The sequence below is a fragment of the Neolamprologus brichardi genome, chromosome 7, assembly GCF_056152115.1.
Source record: "Neolamprologus brichardi isolate AB-2024 chromosome 7, ASM5615211v1, whole genome shotgun sequence".
In the NCBI taxonomy this organism is placed as follows: Eukaryota; Metazoa; Chordata; class Actinopteri; order Cichliformes; family Cichlidae; genus Neolamprologus; species Neolamprologus brichardi.
Genome location: NC_142110.1, coordinates 2,686,687 through 2,706,414, shown reverse-complemented (window position 1 = coordinate 2,706,414; position 19,728 = coordinate 2,686,687). Strand labels below are relative to the sequence as shown.

General features: G+C 40.9%; 1 protein-coding gene across 3 annotated transcripts in view; it reads right to left on the bottom strand.

Moving 5' to 3' along the window:
* The window catches only part of dyrk4 (dual-specificity tyrosine-(Y)-phosphorylation regulated kinase 4), a 28,313-nt gene extending 9,374 nt beyond the window's left edge, over positions 1 to 18,939 (bottom strand). The window contains exons 1-3 of one of the 3 annotated variants that reach the window (XM_087842814.1): positions 18,588 to 18,939; positions 17,980 to 18,049; positions 312 to 395 (exon numbers count right to left, since the gene is read on the bottom strand). In XM_087842814.1, coding sequence (XP_087698940.1) covers positions 312 to 395; positions 17,980 to 18,049; positions 18,588 to 18,619 — 186 coding nt within the window. In that variant the 5' untranslated portion in view covers positions 18,620 to 18,939. Of the gene's footprint in view, positions 1 to 311; positions 396 to 2,945; positions 3,437 to 12,784; positions 12,877 to 17,979; positions 18,050 to 18,587 lie in introns of those variants that run through there. The other 2 variants (XM_087842813.1, XM_087842815.1) reach the window with 2 other exon arrangements.
* Between the last annotated feature and the right edge of the window lie 789 nt (positions 18,940 to 19,728).

Genomic DNA, 19,728 nt, shown 5'->3' with positions numbered 1-19,728 from the left:
CAACAGGCAAAGGAAGCAAACACAGTTACATGCCTGAACGTAACTGGGGGGCCATGTTGTTTAAATAACGCACACACACACACACACATATATATATATATATATATATATATATATATTTAAAAGAGATGAAAGTAGTGGCTGTAGTTTATCTTTTCCTTTGTTTGTCTTGTAGAAATTGTTAGAATAGGTCAGACACAGCACATTAGTTTGGATGCAAAAAGAAAAGGTTGGCATCAGTGGAGGATAGACTTGGCCAAAGAACATGTTCTGGTCAGCTGTTCAGCATCATTCGGTGGGAAAGCACTGACCTGTGAGCAGGGCCGATTTGTTCCAATACGGTTGCCTTCTGCTGGGAGCCTGTGAGGGTGAGGAAAGGCCTCTGGTCGTGATGTCTGTGGGAGGAATGAGAGTGATTCATAAAATGCCCTACACAAAAAGTGAGAAATAGCTGCCTTTTATTCCCAACAAGCTGGAAATAAAATAGATGCAATGGGTAACCACATTTTTCTCCTGCAGTGACTTATTTTTACAGCGTGATGCAATCGGACAACGTGTCCAAGTCAAATAAAGGAATCCCTTTACACCTAAAAAGACAGATTAAAGCAGGCATGTATAATAATTAAGTGTCTACTTGTGCTGGATTCCCCAGTCTCTTCAGAAACACACAGCCTCCAGGCAGCTGAGCGGGGCTGAAACCAGACGAGCTAAAATAATGCACCGTGATCCTAAAATAGATCACATCTGCAAAAACCCAGCAACACCAAGCCTCTCGCTTTAAATTTCCCTTTGTGCATAGTTTGTGTAAGCATGTGCTCATGTGCACGTCCATGTGCTCTGCAGTAGGTGTACACGTGCCAGTCCTCGCAGGAGAATCATTGGACTGAATGCATTACAGGGAAGCAATAAATGCTGTTCTAAAAAAGTACCGCACACGTTTGGGATGATTCTGTGTGCGTCGCTTCATCACCAAGCCAGCTTACACGTGCCTTATTAATCAGCGGTTGAGCTCACGACTGTGTCGAATGACACCATATGGGTGAAATAAAGCTTAGCTTCATACGGGGATATGTGTTAAAGTCACTCCATCGGCCTGGCAGAAAGGACGAGGCGAGACAGGCCAGGTTGGGTTGTTGTCTGCAGGTGCTAGATGGAAAACAGCTTCCAGATCACAATCTTAATCTGTATCATTGACCGAGAAGCAAATGCAACATCAAGTCAGCGTCACCACAGAACTGTCTACAGAGTGAAGAAGGTGAATTAACCCAACTGGCTGATTCGACTTTTTGTTAAAGCTTAACTGGATACAAGCGCTCTCTGGGGTCTCCCTTTACATTAAAGTCAATACAGTTCTTCAGATTAAACCACTTGTAACACTAACAAGGAGTAGGGTACAATAATGTGGTCACGTTACAGTGTTGTGAGTGAGTGACAGCTGGAGCCATGTAGGTCACTGTGACAGGTTGACTTCTTAAACATCACCTGTACAGGTGTGCTGTAAGCCTGGCTAATGAGTACTGAGCCACTGGAAACCCAGTGACATCGCAATAAGGCAAATGTGACCTGTGACCTTTTATTCCACTGTTATAGATGCATATACATCAGCTGACACTGAATAAGTAAATGAGCACATTTTGTTTTCACTTTTTTTTCTTAAAAATAATAAACTGAATTCTGTTTTTGGATGAACTGTAACACTTTAAGACTTGGACAAACTTTTATTGTACATGCAATAAAATTGTGCTCCCTTTGCAAATGTAAATCCATAATCCATTAACACCATATACAAAAAGGATATTTGCTCTCATCCCAAATAAACACTGGACCTACAATCAAGCAGCAAAGCCATGCCTTTATTGATGTGGTTAGGTCTTAGCTGGATGTAGGATCATCTCGACAGGTGTATGAGAGCAGGTTGATCTTAAAACTGTCCCCCATTAGGGTCAACTGGTTAAAGGGTTAAAGCAAAGCAATAAAACCAGGAGCCATTGAGGTAAACACCAACAAACTAAAACCTGCTGCTCATGAACACTGTCATCTGTCAGACATGTCTAATCATACTCTCCATTTATTTTGTATTGCACATCGCTGAATGTGACCACAAGGAAAAGGATGGATGTAAAGTGGTGGTAAATAGTCATCAAACCCTGTGATCACAAATAGTGCAAGTCCTTAGTTTTAGACATAATTTGTAAAAAGGAATTTTGCATTTTTTCACTCATGCAGGAAAAAAAGGCTACAATTCTTTAAAGTGCCAAAAACAGCAAAGGTTAAATTTATGTCAGTTCCCATGTAGGGTGTGAAAAATATACCAGAACACTTATAGACTTCCAGAATCTGTCAGCACAACAAACACTGAAGTAAGTAGGCTAAACAACGACTGAAATAGAAATGGATCAGATTTTTCATCATAACTTGGCATGCACTCAGGGGAAAGGGGGTGGACTGCGAAATAAGCACTCAAGTAGGATAGCTTATGAAAGAGAAATGGAAATCATTTCAGAGTTACGTTTAATATTCTTGGAATGAGTTTTTTAAAAAGTGAATACAATAAAAATGGTCGATTTTTACTATAGTTTCATTATAAAGGTTTACCTGTTAGAGGTCTGTCCTACAATTATCAGGGATGTTAGCCCTGTATCAGAGCAAAAGTAATATAAAAATGAAGATAACACATGCTCTGACACTGGTGCCAGTGGAGATAAAGCAGTGATAACATTAATATTCATAGAACATATTCATATTGTCTGTATCATAACAATATAACACGGACAACATTATGATCCCATAAGATAATCCCAGGAAACTTTTATGAGCATCGTCAATTTGTTTTTGTAATTTTCCTGCCTGTAAACTGGAATATTGATCCCTATTCGATTAATAAGAACTTCCTGCTTTGCTACCAGACAGTCAGTCTAGTATCCAGCGAACAAACAGCTCCTCACCTTGTTATTTATTTCTGGCAACATGCTGTGTTATCAGCCTTGACAATCCAAAAACAAAGGAGAAATTACGAAATCCAAGTCATTATATCCAACTCTGTCCGTCCAACCTCAAAAACAAGGCGCACTTTCCAAAAGTCCAACTTCGTGATGAACACTGAATCAACACTGATGAGGAAAATCCCGATGACTGATCAGATTCCCACAACCGAAAGCTGCCGTACTCCCGGTTTTACGCGCACACGGTAAATGCACTGTCGTCAGAGAGGAGATTAGCCCGCGAGACAAGCTGTTGTGCCGTGACGCGTTCTGCTAAGACACCGGAGGAGCCACCTGTTCAGGTTTCTGCCGCTGACAGCTGGGGCTGTCCCGATATAGATTTGTTGGTTTTTTTATCCGCTTGCTGTCGTCCACCTACACCATGCGGTGTGACTGATGCGCTCTCCAACACCGACGCTGTGCAGCGAGGGCTGCACCAACGCACGCACGCACTGGCCACAATGCTCGAGCTCACTTCAGGTACTGTAAATGTTTTGCAGACAAAGTGAGGTCCAGAAACCTCTGCGCTGTCGAAAGCGCTCAAGTAACGCACGGTCACGGTCTCACCGTCGTTCTTCAAAAGTCATCTTTTAGATGAGTCCTCATCTTTAAGTGACACGCACACGCGCGATGTGTTTTCCACAGTAGCTACATTCAGATAAATCCAGCAGGTTTACTGGATTAAAACTTTTATTTTATTCCCTTTGTGTCTTTCTGCCAACATTAATTAAAATTAAGCAGTTCTGCTAAAATTTGCCATGTTTTACAGTCCTGTGCCATTTGTGCGTGCGCTGCAGGGTCAAGTAGTTGATAAAAATGAACTAAAATCTCAGCTCCTTGAGCAAGATACTAAACCTCAAGCTGCTCTCTGATTATTGTAGTGTGAATGATAGATACAAAGCAATTAGGCTTGGGTGAATGAGTGGAGTTGTACCAAGCCCTTTTAGTGTTCGAGTAGAGCAGAAAAGTGCTATATAAGAAGTATTCTATAAAACAGAATGTCAAAACAGTGATTAATGCGCTCAACGCATTTCAACACATTTGTTAGTCATAGCACACTTTAAAGGAACTTCATAAAACTAGTGCTGCCACGATTAGTTGATTAGTCACGATTACGTCGACTATCAAAATCGTTGACAACGAATTTAGTAGTCGAAGACCGAGAATTGAAGGCTGCATTTGAAGGCCGATTACGTCACAGATGCAGCCGACGTTTTGGGACACAGCATATATATATATATATATATATTTGAGTGACACGGTTAGCGCCCAGTTAGCTCTTAGCATTTCTCAACAGCTCTGCCTCCTTTTTGACTGCCCGGGACATTTAAATAATGGATAATCCGTACACAAACAAATTCATGCTTTTCTCCTCAACAGAGTGTTTCCCCCTTTTGAGCAACAGTGCCATAAAATAAGAAGAATGGCACCTAATTATAGACTTAATAATACTGACTTAGTAATATGTCACATGAAGATTCATCAGCCAGATTAAGTGTTTACTGACAATTGACAATTATAGCGGACATCATCATTACTATTCCAACAATCCTCTCCACACAGACAAGCATAAACACTCGATAACCACAATTTAATACGCGTTTGTAATGACGCCAGTTCAGTTTACAATAGGGTTCATTCGCTCGGTCAGCAGGTGGCAGTATCCTCGTACACTGGGGAGTACACTGCCATTAAATGAAACAGAAGAAGAAGAGAACATCTGCACATGCGCAGTACGGATCGGGGAGTCCTGATCCGTAACTATCTTTTTATTTTTCGTTTTTGTCTACATTATATTGAAATGTTTCATTATTGCAAACATTTTCAGAGATACTTGTTATTCTTAACATCTTAAAAGATAATCTGACCGTAACCATCATAAAAGGCTTCGAGCGGAAGTAGTGGCCTTTTGCACATGTGTGGTACCGATCGGGTTTCCGGTACGGATCGGGTAGTGACAGTGCCCGCATTTGGAGGCCGATGGACTATGTGCACGTTAGCATATGCTACTTCCGGTGCGGAAACTCCTGTGGGGACGTTTGTTTCCGGTATCCTATTCGCGCCCTGTTTACGGTCCAAAACAAGTTAAGCAAATAAATAAATAAAGCGGCGATTCACATTTCTATAGATGTCTCGGGCATTTACCCAATATATCTGTAAATGATGTTCATCGACTTGTCGATATTTTCCCCCCACGCCTCAGGGGAAAAGAGAAAATGGATTCAAATTTTATATTTCTCAGCTGTCCGTCGTTTATCGCGGGTGTTATGTTCTAAAAATAACCAGCAATATGTGAAATCAAGTAGCCAATTTTATTTTTTGACGGTGCAAAACGTTTCGTGTACATCGTGGACATACAGCACTGCACTTCAGAGTCACACTGCTAGCGATAGATGCAGCGATTCTGTACTGTACAGGAGAGACGGAGGAGATCGTCTGCAGCGATCAGGACGCAGGACGTAAATAAGCATGCAAACTTGCACTAAAAATCTGCGAAACAGCGAGGTGAAAGGTGAACCGCGTTATAGCGAGGGACCGCTGTAATTTTGAAGGTAAGTCACAACATACCCTTCGTAAATACTAATGTATAGAAACCGTTACCAGCAATCATTAATTTTTTGTGTGGCTTTTTTTCACGGTTTGTTAACATGCTGTGTAGGTGTGTACTTGACTAGCTGATATCGACATAACGGGGAAAACACCTGGTTTGACTATTCTTCACCTGTAGTTTGAATGCTGAACATTTGCCTGTTTAAATCATAAGACCAGTCACTATACAGAGATGTGCTTCTGAATGTGGACGATGTGTCTTCTGCTGCAGTTCTGCTTGTGTTTAGTGATGTAAACAACCGATCGATCTAAACTCTTTAAACGTCAAAATTGATCATTAGATTTTTATGACACAACAGTGGTGAGTGTTCCCACCTTCTGCTCTTTGTAACTTAACGCGATCGTTCCGTTTTCGAGTTTTGGACATCAATTTTGGAGTATATCTTCGCAGTAGCGATTGACCGCAAAGTAAAGCTACCGGAAATGTACAACCCCACATCCGGTCTCAAACCAGGAAGTTAGCATTTTCTCGTGCACAGGGTCCATTACGCTACAGCGACACGACTGTCCAAATTTGAAGACTCAGACAAATGCGCCCTTCATTTCCCCAGATTTGAAGGATGGGTCAGGTGAATACTTCGTGGCCCAACCTATCCCAGAATTCATAGCGCGGCCCAGCTCCGTTTCCAACAATGGCGGCAGCTAGTTAGTTTTAATATTACTCTTATTATTCTTTCTGGGTCACAAAATAAACGTTTAACATATTTTCAGGCGAGAATGTAGCTGTGTAAACCTCAAATATCTGCTCAGTTTATCAAGACACCACATATTTTCAAAAGCGCTCTGACGTTTTCGGAGACGTCTGTTACCCGCTAGCTCGATAGCTAGCCGGGGGCTAGGCTAACTAGAGCCGTGAGAACACCGGACTCCCGGCAAATCGTTTTCAAACCCACCGCCTTCTTTCGCTACTCAGGTTAAACATGATATATAAGTCACTTAGATAACTTAAAATGTTATTGTTTGGATTTTTTCAGTATTTTATTTGTTCCTGAGTAAATCGGTTTGGCTGAGATTAAAGTTTTTACACAGCTGAATAAATGTTTGTGGCAGCCCTACATAAAACCCAGAAGAAATAGCAATCAACTTTCATTTCATCCTTGACACAACAGTTAGGAGTTTTGAACCCTGACTGACATATGAAACACATCTTACCCTTCAAAGTCATATTAGAGCATGGGGCCCTTTCGTAACAGCCATTCTGACAGTTCACGGCCAGGTAAACTCAGGTGGAACTATCATTTATTACACTGAGCCAAAAAAGACACGATTAAAACGTTTAATTACCTTTGTTTACCTTGCTGTAAAATGTCAAAATGGCTGCTGTTTACAACAAAACAAAACCTATTTGCATCATGTTTATCTCATGATGCAAATGTAAGACGAGATTATTTGCTTTCCAATGACTAATCCACACTGCAGGAGGGAAACAACTCAGTGCTCCATGTGCTGATTAGCCCAGAACCAGTACAAGAGATGAATATGATAAGACGACAGCAGTTATGCAACAACAGCGGCTACTTCAGTAATCAGCTCTGGGAATGAGCATCTATTGAGGAAGCTGCTGCTACTACCCTCATTATACTCTTATCTGTTCTCTTGTTCTCTTATTTCTCTTGCTGTATTTGTTTAGTCACACATACAATCCTGTTTCCAAAGACGTTTAAATGCTTGAAATTAAGCTGGCAATGACAATTGGAAAATTAGATAATGCAAAGCTCACAAATTCAGATTTCTAGGCAGAAGGTTAGTAACATGACTGGGTCTATAACAGAACAATTACAAGGGGCTATGGATGAAAGAGCCAGGGTAGCATCTGCGATACTAGCAGGTAGCTAAAATTCTATATAAAGCAATTATTTAATATACTAAATTCCCAAATACCCAGAGTGCAGTTCAAATAAAATGTCAGACAGTACAGAAAGATGCTCTTATCCTTACAATCTTTCACTTTAGACAGTAACCTAGCATCTCATTTTGAAATCAAGCTGTATGATAAATAATGCTGAATAATCTTGCAGCATTATTTCTGGACAATGACCAAATATGAAGAAGGTGCTACAAATGATAAGTTAAGGTTTAGAGCTGAGCCACTGAGAGTATTTGTCCCCTGTTGGTGGAGAAGCCATCCAAGAGGGAGGTGAACATAGTGACAGTGAACACGCCGTCCTCTCAGAGGTGGAAGGACTCCTTTAAGTCTCATTAATATTGACAAAACTCATTACCATGCATCTGTACTGCAGCATGACTGGAAAAGGGGGGTTAGACGAGAATATTGACTTCACTCTCATGTGCATGCTATAAATAAAAGCAGCTTAGCCAAGCATAAAGACTAGAAACGAGATGAAACAGCTATCTTGACTGCACATAGAGGACTGTAAACCTTGCCACAGTTATCCTGGAAGAGCATTCAAGCTTCTATTTTGTCACCCAGGTGACAACACATTAGACACCACATGAAAGCACTTGAAATAAAAAACTCAGATATGGAGTATGGAACCATGAGAACAGAAAAATCAAGAAACAAAGGATCACAGTTTATTTACGGGTGTCATAGCACAACATGTAAAGCCTGCGAGCATTTCTTTAAAATAAACCAATAAAAACAAAAATAAATTCTAACTAAAAACACATAAGTGGGCGTGGCTGTCTGGAGAATGGAAACAAATGATTGCCTTTAGTCCCATGTAGGCAGTCCTGTTGCTAAATATACCTCTGGGTTGACCCTCCTGTTCCTACCCCAGCAGCAGCCATGGGGGAGGCTAAAACCACAGCAGGCAGGTGAGGTCCCGTCTTCCCACATAGCACATCTCCTCCATGCTGTCACAACCGCAGCCTCAACGACATCTCAACCTCTAGACACTATTTCCATCCAGAGGAGCCGTAACAACAGATGGCCTCTTGTTTGAGGAGCGAATGAAAAGATTATGATTGCAGTGATGACACCAGGCCTGCATTTCCAGCAGGTTTTTGGTCTAGTTGAACTCCATTTGTTAAAAAACAAAAATTTCTCCAACTTAAGCGATGATAAGTTTCCATAAACGATAAGTTCCCTGAAAACTTCTTGTGACTCTGAACAGTACTCCTCTACAATCTGGACCTTGCTTCATCGAGTTATTCGTTTAGACGAGGTTATATTCCAAACCTCTGTGGTTTCTTCTCTGTCAAGTATTTTTCTCTGCCCCGGGTTTTATCCAGAGGCAGAGAGGCAGACTGCCGACAGACACTGAGAGGATGCTATTGCTTTGTGCGGTTGCTATTATGAGTGAGGGAGTGCTCTCTGTCTGCTGCTGCCAGTGACGTATGGATGGGACTTGACTGGGGACCCATCCTGAGCCGGAGACAAAGCAGCAGGGGCCTGGCACTGACTTCGCCGTAAAAGAGGCCTCTGGGAGTGAAGGACGGGGAGGGGGGGGGAAAGACAGGTACAGAGCTCATCATCCTCCCAGGTGGGCACTTCGTGGGGAAGTCAGATGGGGAGGTGGTGCAGCTCTAATGGCCCTCCCATGTGGCTCAACAGATGCCTGAAACTTTCCTCTTCCTTCTCACTTGTCACTGTATCCTGGAGACAAAGACAACGGGGATGTTATATCCCCCTGCCTGCTTCTCCTTATCAACCCCTCCATCTCTTCTACTCTTCTACACCTCTTTAGCTGCTTTACTTGCTGCACAAACCCCTGTGAGATGCTACAGTCTTGCTAACAAACAGCTTAGCCGCCCCACCCTCCTGTAGCTACCCCTGGCCTCCTGCCTGCTACACACAACAGCAGAGCCCACAGCAGGACAGGAGACAAATGCTGACTATAGCTTTTTACTGCAGATAGTCATTGGGTAACCAAGTGTTGTAATTATCTCTCTGTATTTCTTTTTAATTTATTGCTGATGATTAAATGATTTATCGGAGGAGCTCTCTATTTAAAGTGCAGTTATTAGGGAGGTAAGAGTGCAACAGTTCATATTAAATGTTGCAGTCATACCAAGTCACACCCTTCCACTAAAAATAAATCTGTAAATCACCGTGTTTTGGTGACAGGAAAAATGTTGCTATTCCTGTAGCATGAAGCACCAGGGTACTGTATTCCATTACTGCTCAGTCAGCCAGTTGGGACACTTGAGGTACAGTAGCTGCTGTATCACTTCTCTCATCCTGTATTCTCTTGTCCTGTATTAGTTCATTCATTTGCCCCTCAACCAGCTGGATCAGTCGTATAACTGGGCTACACCTTTTTAATGTCTCTGATCTGGATAGAACGGACAGTAAGTCTGTTAAGTCATGACCAACCTGCCACCTCTGACTGCAACCTGGTGCCTTACATGCTGTTGGGCCTTTGGCTAATCGCTGCCAGGTGCAGGCAAATTGAAAGAAGATGAGTTATCGGCCAAAACAGACCGTGTCAGTGTCCCCTCCCACATGGCAGAGAGGTATGTGGGTAGTGTGACCCGGCTGGCAGGTGCAATGCAGCATCTGCAGTTTTAGACGTCTCAGTAACAGCATGTCACCATGTGCAATATGGGTCAAGTTCACAAGGTGGCACAACCACATACACTTTAGTCACACAGGTGATTATAAACTCACTTGTAGCATACATTATATGTAAACAGTTTTTGTGCAAAAGTGCAAATTTTGCAAAGGTGTTGTGGCTACGATCCGCAGTCTGTTAAACCTACTGTGGAAATGAATGAGTTCTTTTCTGAAGAACAATAACGATGTCGTCACTGAGTCGCTGCATTAAAAGAGCATCTGACAATCTGTTTTTATTAAAGTAATTACAATCAAGCCACATTCTGAATATTAGCCCGCTCAGCCCCGTTCTCTATAAGGAGGTCTGTGTGTTTGTATCTGTGTGATTGCATTCATGTTTGTTATGTTAGTGTCTGTGTTTCTTTATTTGAGTAAAGCTGAAAATTAAGCAGTTCCCAGGCAAGCAAAATCTTATTAGGCACGTGGAGAGGCTCTCTCCAGCCGGGTGAAGAGGATGAGACAAAAACAGGCAAATAACCTCAAGTCGACAACAGAAACACAAGCCACCGTTTGTAGTAAAATATTGTCTAAATTTGGAAAAATATCTGCCCTGTTCGACAAAAACATCCTGCAGTCAAAGTCAACTGAGCAGATTTGTCCTGATGAATAAATTAATGAATTGATTAATAATAAGGAAATATCAATGAGGATATTTTCCAATAATGGGGACATTTTGTGGTTAGCACTGTTGCTTTAGACTAAAGTCTTGTTTTTTGTCCTGAGTGGGATTTCTGGCTTTCTCCCAGAGGTTCGGTTAATTACCAGTTTGAAATAGACTGAAGGTGTGAGGTGCTACCTGTCTACCTGCCCCTCCTCTCACCCCTCGACAGCCGGGATACGCTGCAGCTCCTCCAAACCCTGAACTGGATAAGCCTTTAAAGCAAACCAGTGAATATTTTCTAATGTTTAACCTCCTAAGACCCGAACTCTTCCACAGCTTGCATTTTTTATTTCTCTTTGCTATTTGGGCATATTGGGGCCCGATGAATGTAAAAACAAAGAATTACCAGATTTTTTTTTTTTACCTTATTTTTGTTTTTATGAAAAATCAGAGCCACATATGAGGATATTCGTTTAAAATTTTGATAGAACAGTAGCAGCATAATGTCCTTGTCAGTGGATATCAGGCCCTTGTAGAGCAAAATTGAGTATTTTAGTCTAAATAACCCAAAATGGGATGTCCACATATGTGGACGCCAGGTCCTAGGAGGTTAAGTTGTAACGTATGTCATAAAATAGCAAATAAAAGCAAAATCAAAGACAAACACAAAATTAAACGGCACTATGTGATATGATTTCATGATATGATCCGAGGCTAACAAATCGTGATGAGTCAGATTTCTAAAAACGAAAGATTCTGACAAAAAGCTGCTGAACTCTCTTCAAATACATAATATTTATTTTACTTCAATGTTGTATTGTTGTGATTTATATGTTTGTGTTGGGTGTTCGACGGTTGTGGAGGCTGACCTACTACTTCATATTTGTGTCAACTGTGCTGTCGGGACCACCTACATGTATAATCCTCCCATGCACTATAATACAATCTTCATCATTTCATGTACTGTAATAACCACAAACAGATACACAAGAGCTTCCTGTCTGCCTCCTCCCTGACAGACTGTCACAGAAAACACCAGAATTGGGCCACAGGTCATTTTTCTGTGGCCTTGATCGGAGGTTGATGGAATTATTATACTTCCCCATCGTGGCACCGACAGATAAACCCCTCACTGTTTGAGATTAATCTAACATACAGACTGAATGCTTGCTACCCGTTGCACCCTTGTTGAATGCCTCAACACAGAAAGAAATCCTAAAGATTTTAACTGTAACTAAAATAAAATGTTATGTGGTCATAAAAGAGTCTTTTTTAAACATTTTGCGTTGCTATTTCTTCACCTCTCTTAATCTTTTGAGCTGCAGTGAGACACATAGTCAACAGCCAAAATTACTCCTGCAGGTCTAACTGTTCTTCGCGCTGCATCACTGTGCAGCTATTCTCTGAAAACCATTAAAAACACGCTGGAAGTCTTTTCTGTTTGTGAAATTTTAAAAGGCCGATTGTACTGATGCCCTACAACTACAAGAATAAAAACATAAAACATATTCTAGCTCAGTAACAGTCGATAGCCTGGCTGGGTTTAGTCTCATCAACATTGATTGGATCCAGCTTTGGATACTCTGAGCTCTGTTGTTCTGTTCACATCAAAACTAAATATTTTGGAGATATTCAATGCATTCAAGTTAAAAGTCATGATGTCTCTACTGCAGTTACAATACAATTACAATACAATACAATTTTATTTATATAGCACATTTAAAAACCTGAAGGCACACCAAAGTGCTTCACAGTAATATGGAGAGTCAACATAAGTCAATAACAGGGTACAAATCAGGCACAAGCACAGACAGGATAGAGGCACTAACAGACCAGGAGAGTTAGATAAATACAAAATATGCTAAGAAGACAAAAACAGCAGTAAAATTAATAAAAAAAAATTTAATAAAATCTAATAAAAGATTTAAAAATTTTAAATTTTAAATATTTAAAAGGGTAAAAATGGTGTCTTACTAGAGATTGTATCAGTTCTACTGATACAATCTCTAGTAAGACACCATCGCCTGTATTTATCTTATTCTTTCTAAATTAATATAGAGCTGGAAGTCTTACCTCATGAATTATTCTTTCATCTAAGATCTGCGGCATTCCTTCCCTGGAATGAGCCCTGACCCAGGGCCCCATGTCTGGCTCGGACCGCTGCACTGTTATTTCAATAAACCCAATAAGATGAAATTAATTGGCCTGCTTGTGAGTTAGCTGAGGCGTAAAATGTTTGCAGGTGCATGTGCGTCTCAGAGTTCAGCTCTATAATCAAAATGTGTGTGTATGTTTCGCTGCTAAATATGTTTACAACACCGCAGGACTTACCCCCTGTCGTGCGCGGTGCAGGCGCTGACCTAAATGCCCCAGACTCTGCCCTGCCAGGTTTGAGAACCTGAGGATGGAGTCGGCGCGCTTGTGCCATCAGACCTGTGTGAGTGATGATGGCCTGACATCTCTGGCAGCTCTGTGACCACAAACCTTGTCTACAAATGGGTCTAATGTTGCGCCAAGTGAGCTATAATCTCCAGGCAACACAGCATTTAATTTTCCATTTTCAGCTTTCCTAGAAACCAACCCCTCCTTTACTTTCTAATCATCAGTTGGCAAGCTAAGTTATGGTAACCCACCAACCAGCCAACCTTTTTGCGTCCCAGTGGTGAGACAAAGTTGAGCCTTATCACCTAGGTAAGATCAACTGTCCACTTCTGACCCCAAAGTACTTTCCTGTCACCTACCACAACAAGCCTTTGCACCACCCGGGTACAAAGCAGCCAATGTTTGAGCTAGACTAAGACAGACAATATACCGCCTTCAAAGTGTATCATTACTAGGGCTGCCACGATTAGTCGACTAGTCACGATTACGTCGACTATCAAAATCGTTGACGAGTGATTTAATAGTCGACGTGTCGTTTGAAGCTTTGTAAGATCACAAAAGGAATAAGTAGTAGGATTTAAGAGTGTAATAACGGACTGAAACAGAAGATGGCAGCACTGCATGTACAAGGATGCCAGCTGCCGTTAAACCCCGAAGAAGAAGAAACTGTGTCCCAGAATTCATAGCGCAGCCCTGCTCAGTTTCCAACAATGGCAGCAGCTAGTTAGTTTTAATATTACTCTTATTATTCTTTCTGGGTCACAAAATAAACGTTTAACATATTTTCAGGCGAGAATGTAGCTGTGTAAACCTCAAATATCTGCTCAGTTTATCAAGACACCACATATTTTCAAAAGCGCTCCGATGTTTTCGGAGACGTCTGTTACCCACTAGCTCGATAGCTAGCCGGGGGCTAGGCTAACTAGAGCCGTGAGAACACCAGACTCCCGGCTAATCGTTTTCAAACCCGCTACTCAGGTTAAACATGATATATAAGTCAAATTTAATAAACTATCATCTTGTCTTTATTTTTAGTTAGCACATACCTTAAACACTTAAAGCTGTAAGCTAATGATAGTTATATAAGAGCAGACGCTGCTGGTGCAATAAGCTGTACGTCCAATGGATGATGATCTGATTAGTCGACTAATCGCAAAAATAATTGCCGACTAGTCGACTATCAAAATAATCGTTTGTGGCAGCCCTAATCATTAGCACAAATTGCAGGATTTAATCTCATGGCTCGCATGATGGATGCAAACAATGAAGAATGAAACATTCATTGAGTCCTTCCCCATTTCTACAGGTGTATACTGACACACTCTGGCTAGCACAGGCGTGGCTTAAAGGTAAATCCTGATTAATGTGATCCTGATTATGTAATACAATTACAAGCTTTCATGAGAGGAAGTGCAATTATAATTACATAAATGATCATCATAGTAAAAAACACAAATACTTATTATTAGTGGGGGGTTTAAAACACTTCTGCTTCAATCAAAACTGTGCAAAACTAAATGATTTAAAGTAGTCACATCTCATATTGTTAGATATTGTATTATACTGTAAAACTGTGTAGGAATCAGTGAACCAATCGCAACAAATGTGTCCTTTTATATAACAATATTTTAGATTAGACCAGATTACACAACAATTCTCCTGGGCCTATGGAGATGGAACGAAAGGGTGCGATGGGGGAGGACGTTGGCATACCCTGCAGCTCGGTACTGCATGACTCACTGTTAAAGGAAAACAGACACTTCATGCAACTAAACCAGACACTCATTAACTAAACTCCCTGGGTGGCTGTTTACACAGCATTCTTTGTAGATCCAATTAATGTTTATCAGCCGAGGAGTGTTCTGGCCTCTTGATCCTCTCCGGGGCAGCATCGCTACACCTCCTCACCATTGTGAAATTTAACTGTGACATGGTGGCCTAACCAGGATCACACCTTGGCAGTATGAGACCTGCCCAGCTTGCAGGAACCAGTGGGAGGAATAGCAATCGCTGGCAGAAATGAAAATGTTGCTATGGCTGGAACTATTTTGGTGATCATGGAGATTCACATGTTGACACAAGTGAGAGCCATGTGACAAACAAGCCGCAGGCCGTTCAGGTGGCACACATAACATCTTGCATGCATAAACATAAACTCGAGGGAACACAGTGCAGGAAAGCAGATACGCAAACACGCTCGCAATGAGAAATAAGAAACGAGAGTTTGATTAGGACATGATTAGAATTAAGCTCATCGTACTTCAGATGTAATTTACGCGCACAGTCAACTTTGCAGTAAAGTGACAGTGTGAACTCTGTGCTCGCTGACATCGATATCAGCCTGTCATTCAGAAGAGGTGAACCCTATGTCTCTCTAAGTGACCGGCTTTTATTCAGGGGTCCGGTGTCATCAAGGAACAAAGCAGTGATGAGAAACTCTATCAGGGGCAAGGTTCATTAGAATAATAGGGTGGCACACTCCTTATTCCACATTCTGTGGAGGTGGCTGACCAGGTGCAATGCAGTGAAGCATGTCAGGAAGTGCAAGAAATATAATCTTAATCTAACGTAGTCTGCTACTGTGTTTTTATACAAGCTTTTATAAAATTCTTATGCAGGCATTTCAGTGCTAAATTTAAAATGCAGATCTGCTATTCCAATGACACTATTTAATGTTACAACTTTATTCAGCTAATTCATGAGCCATGGAGTAAGAAATCTCTTAACATAGAGATGTGCACGTGCATGAAGCTCCCAGTATAAGGCAAACATTGAGCTTCAGTAACGGGATGAATGTCCATATGTAAGTCATATATGTCCAAGTACTAGAGGTGGGAATCACCATACATCCCACGATACGATATTATTGCAATTTTTTAAAATATTTTGCGATATTCAGATTCTGTACATAAAGGTAAACTTTATCAATATTCATTTTATCTAATATCAAAGTCTCACACTCAGTCTTTCTCTCATTTCAGTTTGATTGTTGACAAACTGAACGGTTTGTATTACAGTCTAGTCCAACTTAACTGAATCAACCATCTGGTACAATTATAGCTATTCTGAACTATGCAGTTTATGAAAACTATGCAGCCCCTTCAGCAACTGAAGAATTTGAAAGTAAATTAAAACAAAATATAATTTTACATTAAATAAAAAAGTTTTAAACTTAATTAAAATAAAACATGTCTTAAATTAAAATAAGTAAACTGTCATGTTTATTGCTGCCATAAAAAAGTTAAACACATTTGGACAGTGAAGGAATGTCAGGATTCTTGCTCAGAAAAAGGATCAACATGCTCTGAAGTCAGAGCATGTTGATCCTTTTTTGTAACAAAATATCGATTTCTGCTGTCCCTGTATCGATACATTATTAGCAAACAAAATATCACGATGCTACACAGTATCGATTTTTCCCCCACCCCTACCAAGTACATGCATGAGTCACTGTGAGATATAAAAAGCATTCTTAAATGATCAAGTGGACTTGAGCAGTGAGTCATAATATACGAAAGCTGCAAACTTGAAAAGACACTGCCTGCTCCAGTCTCAGCAAGCATCTGTTGAGAGCAGCTGCTTGCGTCCGTATTTTGCAATGACGCAAATGCTTCGCATCGATAGCCTAACTTAGAAAACCAGAAAATCTTTTGAACTGACACCCTAACCGAGGAGTCCGCCCGTGGCAGCTTCAAATGATGCCTCAGCTACCACTCTATCAAATATCTCACTGATGATCAAAGATTTTTCAGCCTTCTTATGTTGGGCATCTTTTAGCTCAACAACCTGTGGGGAGTTTTATTGCTAATTAAAAAGGATATCTGTTTAAGGGGCCTTTTTAAGTGTCAAGATCAAAGAATAAGAGGAGCCATGATAAGATTAAACAAGGATGCGTTTAGCTGACCCACTCTGCAAACCAAGCTTGGCTTGGTTGTGCTGTTTTAAGTGACGATGGGCTTTCTTATTGCTGTGATTTAGCCCTCTCCATAGGTCATTAAATTCCCACTCTCTCAAACCCAACACACACACATGCAATATCAATCTGGTGTCCCCAATTCCCCAAATTCATATGTTCTCTCGTTTGTTTCTCCACCTTGCTCATCTATTTTCTTTATTAAAATATCCCAGCTTTACTTAAAAATAGTCTGAATGACACTGAACCCAGGATGCTTTACAGAAAGACAACAGTGAGCATGATCTTTGTTGCATTAAAGGATGCAGTAATTTCTCCTCCACTGGTCTTTGTCCACTATTGGCAAAGAGGTCCAAACTGTATTAAAAGTTTAATCAACAGTAACTATAAAAGTGTCCGATAGGAGCTCAGCGAGGGAGGTCTCAGGTGCTTTGAAACACACTAATCCCTTCATGCAGAAGGGAGGGGGTGGGCGAATCAGTCCACCCCTGCATGAATGTGTCCTTGCAGGGCACAGTTTAAAGCTGTGGAACTTTCCAGGAAGAAGAGATGATGGGGTTAACACAGGTGTCAGCGTGGAAAGCTTCCGATATGGGACGCGTGTAACGTCATAACTATTTGCCATCGAGTAGTTTTGCTCTTCCCAGCAAATGGGAATAGAGCACATCTCTCAGATGCTTCCATGGTGCAGGCCAAGAACTTTACAAGGGAGAGCATGTTCCCCAATAAATCACTTCTGCTGAGAGCACACAATCACCCAAATAACATTTATTTAATGGCCCGCAGATGAACTCAGGGTGTTTGGTTACTTGGAGGCCTTCCGTCACCCCACAAAACCTTGGCAACAACAATAACTTATGTAATACATTAAGCTTTCATGATGGCAAAATTAAAAGGAAAAAAAACCCCTCAAGATTTAGTATACAGTTGAAATAATAAAGCACAGTGGTAAAACGAATTGCTGTTTCCATACCTTGATCAGAAGGGGAAATGTGCATTTTCTCTCCTTTAAAAGCTTATCCAGCTTATTTTTGGGGCCGTTTCTGTTCAAAGAAAAAAAGATAACAACATAAACCTGCTGCTTTATTAACTGCAGATTAAACTACTCTTCAGTTATGCCAACGCATATTGATTCATCTTTCAGAAGCATAAGTCTTGCACAAATTATTGTCATCCTTGTTGCCAACATTACATCTGCATGTGGTTTCAGTCTGAAGCCACATGCAGATGTAATGTTTGCATACTGTGACGTTTGTTTTTTCTTACAGCAGACACAGATGCCGACTCTTCCTCAGCAGCTTACTGCGTACACTACACTGACACCTTCTGGACACAAGTTTGTCTTTTATTAAACACATTCAACTCTTCCTCCAGTTCATTCATAAAACTGAAAGTATCACTAGGATTAAATAGCTTTATCGGTAAACAGGGAATGTAAAGAGGAGACTCTAAATCCCATTACGAACTAAAAACGTCTACGTTAACTCTTCATGGGCATTTATTTACTTCTTTATATATTTTACTAAATGCAGAGTGCACAGCATTACATACCACAAACTTCTAAAAGAGGACCACACAAACCTTTTCTCCGAAGACTTGTTCGGCGCGCTCATGTTGACGTGATCAGCAAGGTGGTGTTGATGAAGCGGTTATGCGCGGCATGCCCACTAGTCAGGTTTTTAGGCGGTAATAACAAACGGCTGGCAGCCTTCGTGCTGTCGTAGTTACCACCACCGGCTTATCCCAAACACAATGGCTGTTGTACACTAAATGCTCACTGACAGTGTTGTTCTCCCTTTTTTCTGACGTAGGCGCTTAGTTGCACGAGCGCGCCCGTGTGAGAGAGCACGAGAAAAAGGGAGAAGAGGACACCCGCTGAGCTATACGTTTCCCATATAGCAGCACTCAGTGACCATACCGGTGTCGTAGCACGGCGTAAAGGAGGGGCCGCGCGTTTGGACGCAGGATGGTTAGCCCACTTTTATATTTCTAAAAGATACAAATTCTTTCTAAAAAGATTCCAAATTTAAAAAAAAAACTAGTGCTGCTCATGTTAACCTGGTTACCATGTTTCGTTTTAGCCCTTTGAATAAAATATTAAAATATTTCCGATAAGTAATGTGATAAATAAATAGAAAGAATAATGCAGAATTTGTCTCTGTAGTTCAGAATAACACTCTTCATTCAAAGTCCAAACAGAGCACTAGTGATGCGCGAATCATGAACGAATCGTTCAATACTCGAGAATCACTTTACTGACTCATGAATCATGATTCACAAGCCCAACTGACTCACTGACTCATCCCTGTTGCTGTTAGCAGCAATGTATCTAGCTTATAATTGAAATTGTGGAGAAAAACAACATCCAGTATCTTAACAAAAGCATTTCTGCTCTGAACTGGAAGAAAAAAACCCTGAGTAGAAGCTCACATCAAGAAAACAACTCCTCGGTTCACAGTAGCATCGCTCTGCTAACATGCTAACAGCACATTTGAGCTACTCACCCCCTCCCTCCTGGCTCACAGCTTCTTCTTCTTCTTGGTTGGCAACCAATGTTAAGGCACATTACCGCCCCCTGGCTCACATTTCAGTGGACATATAGATGAGAAAATATATATTTAACACATTTAAGCAAAATACTACTAAAATAAAAAATAAACAAAATAAATGTTTATTAAGCAATTTTGATAGGAAATTGCTTAATTTTTGAAATGTTTTGCTT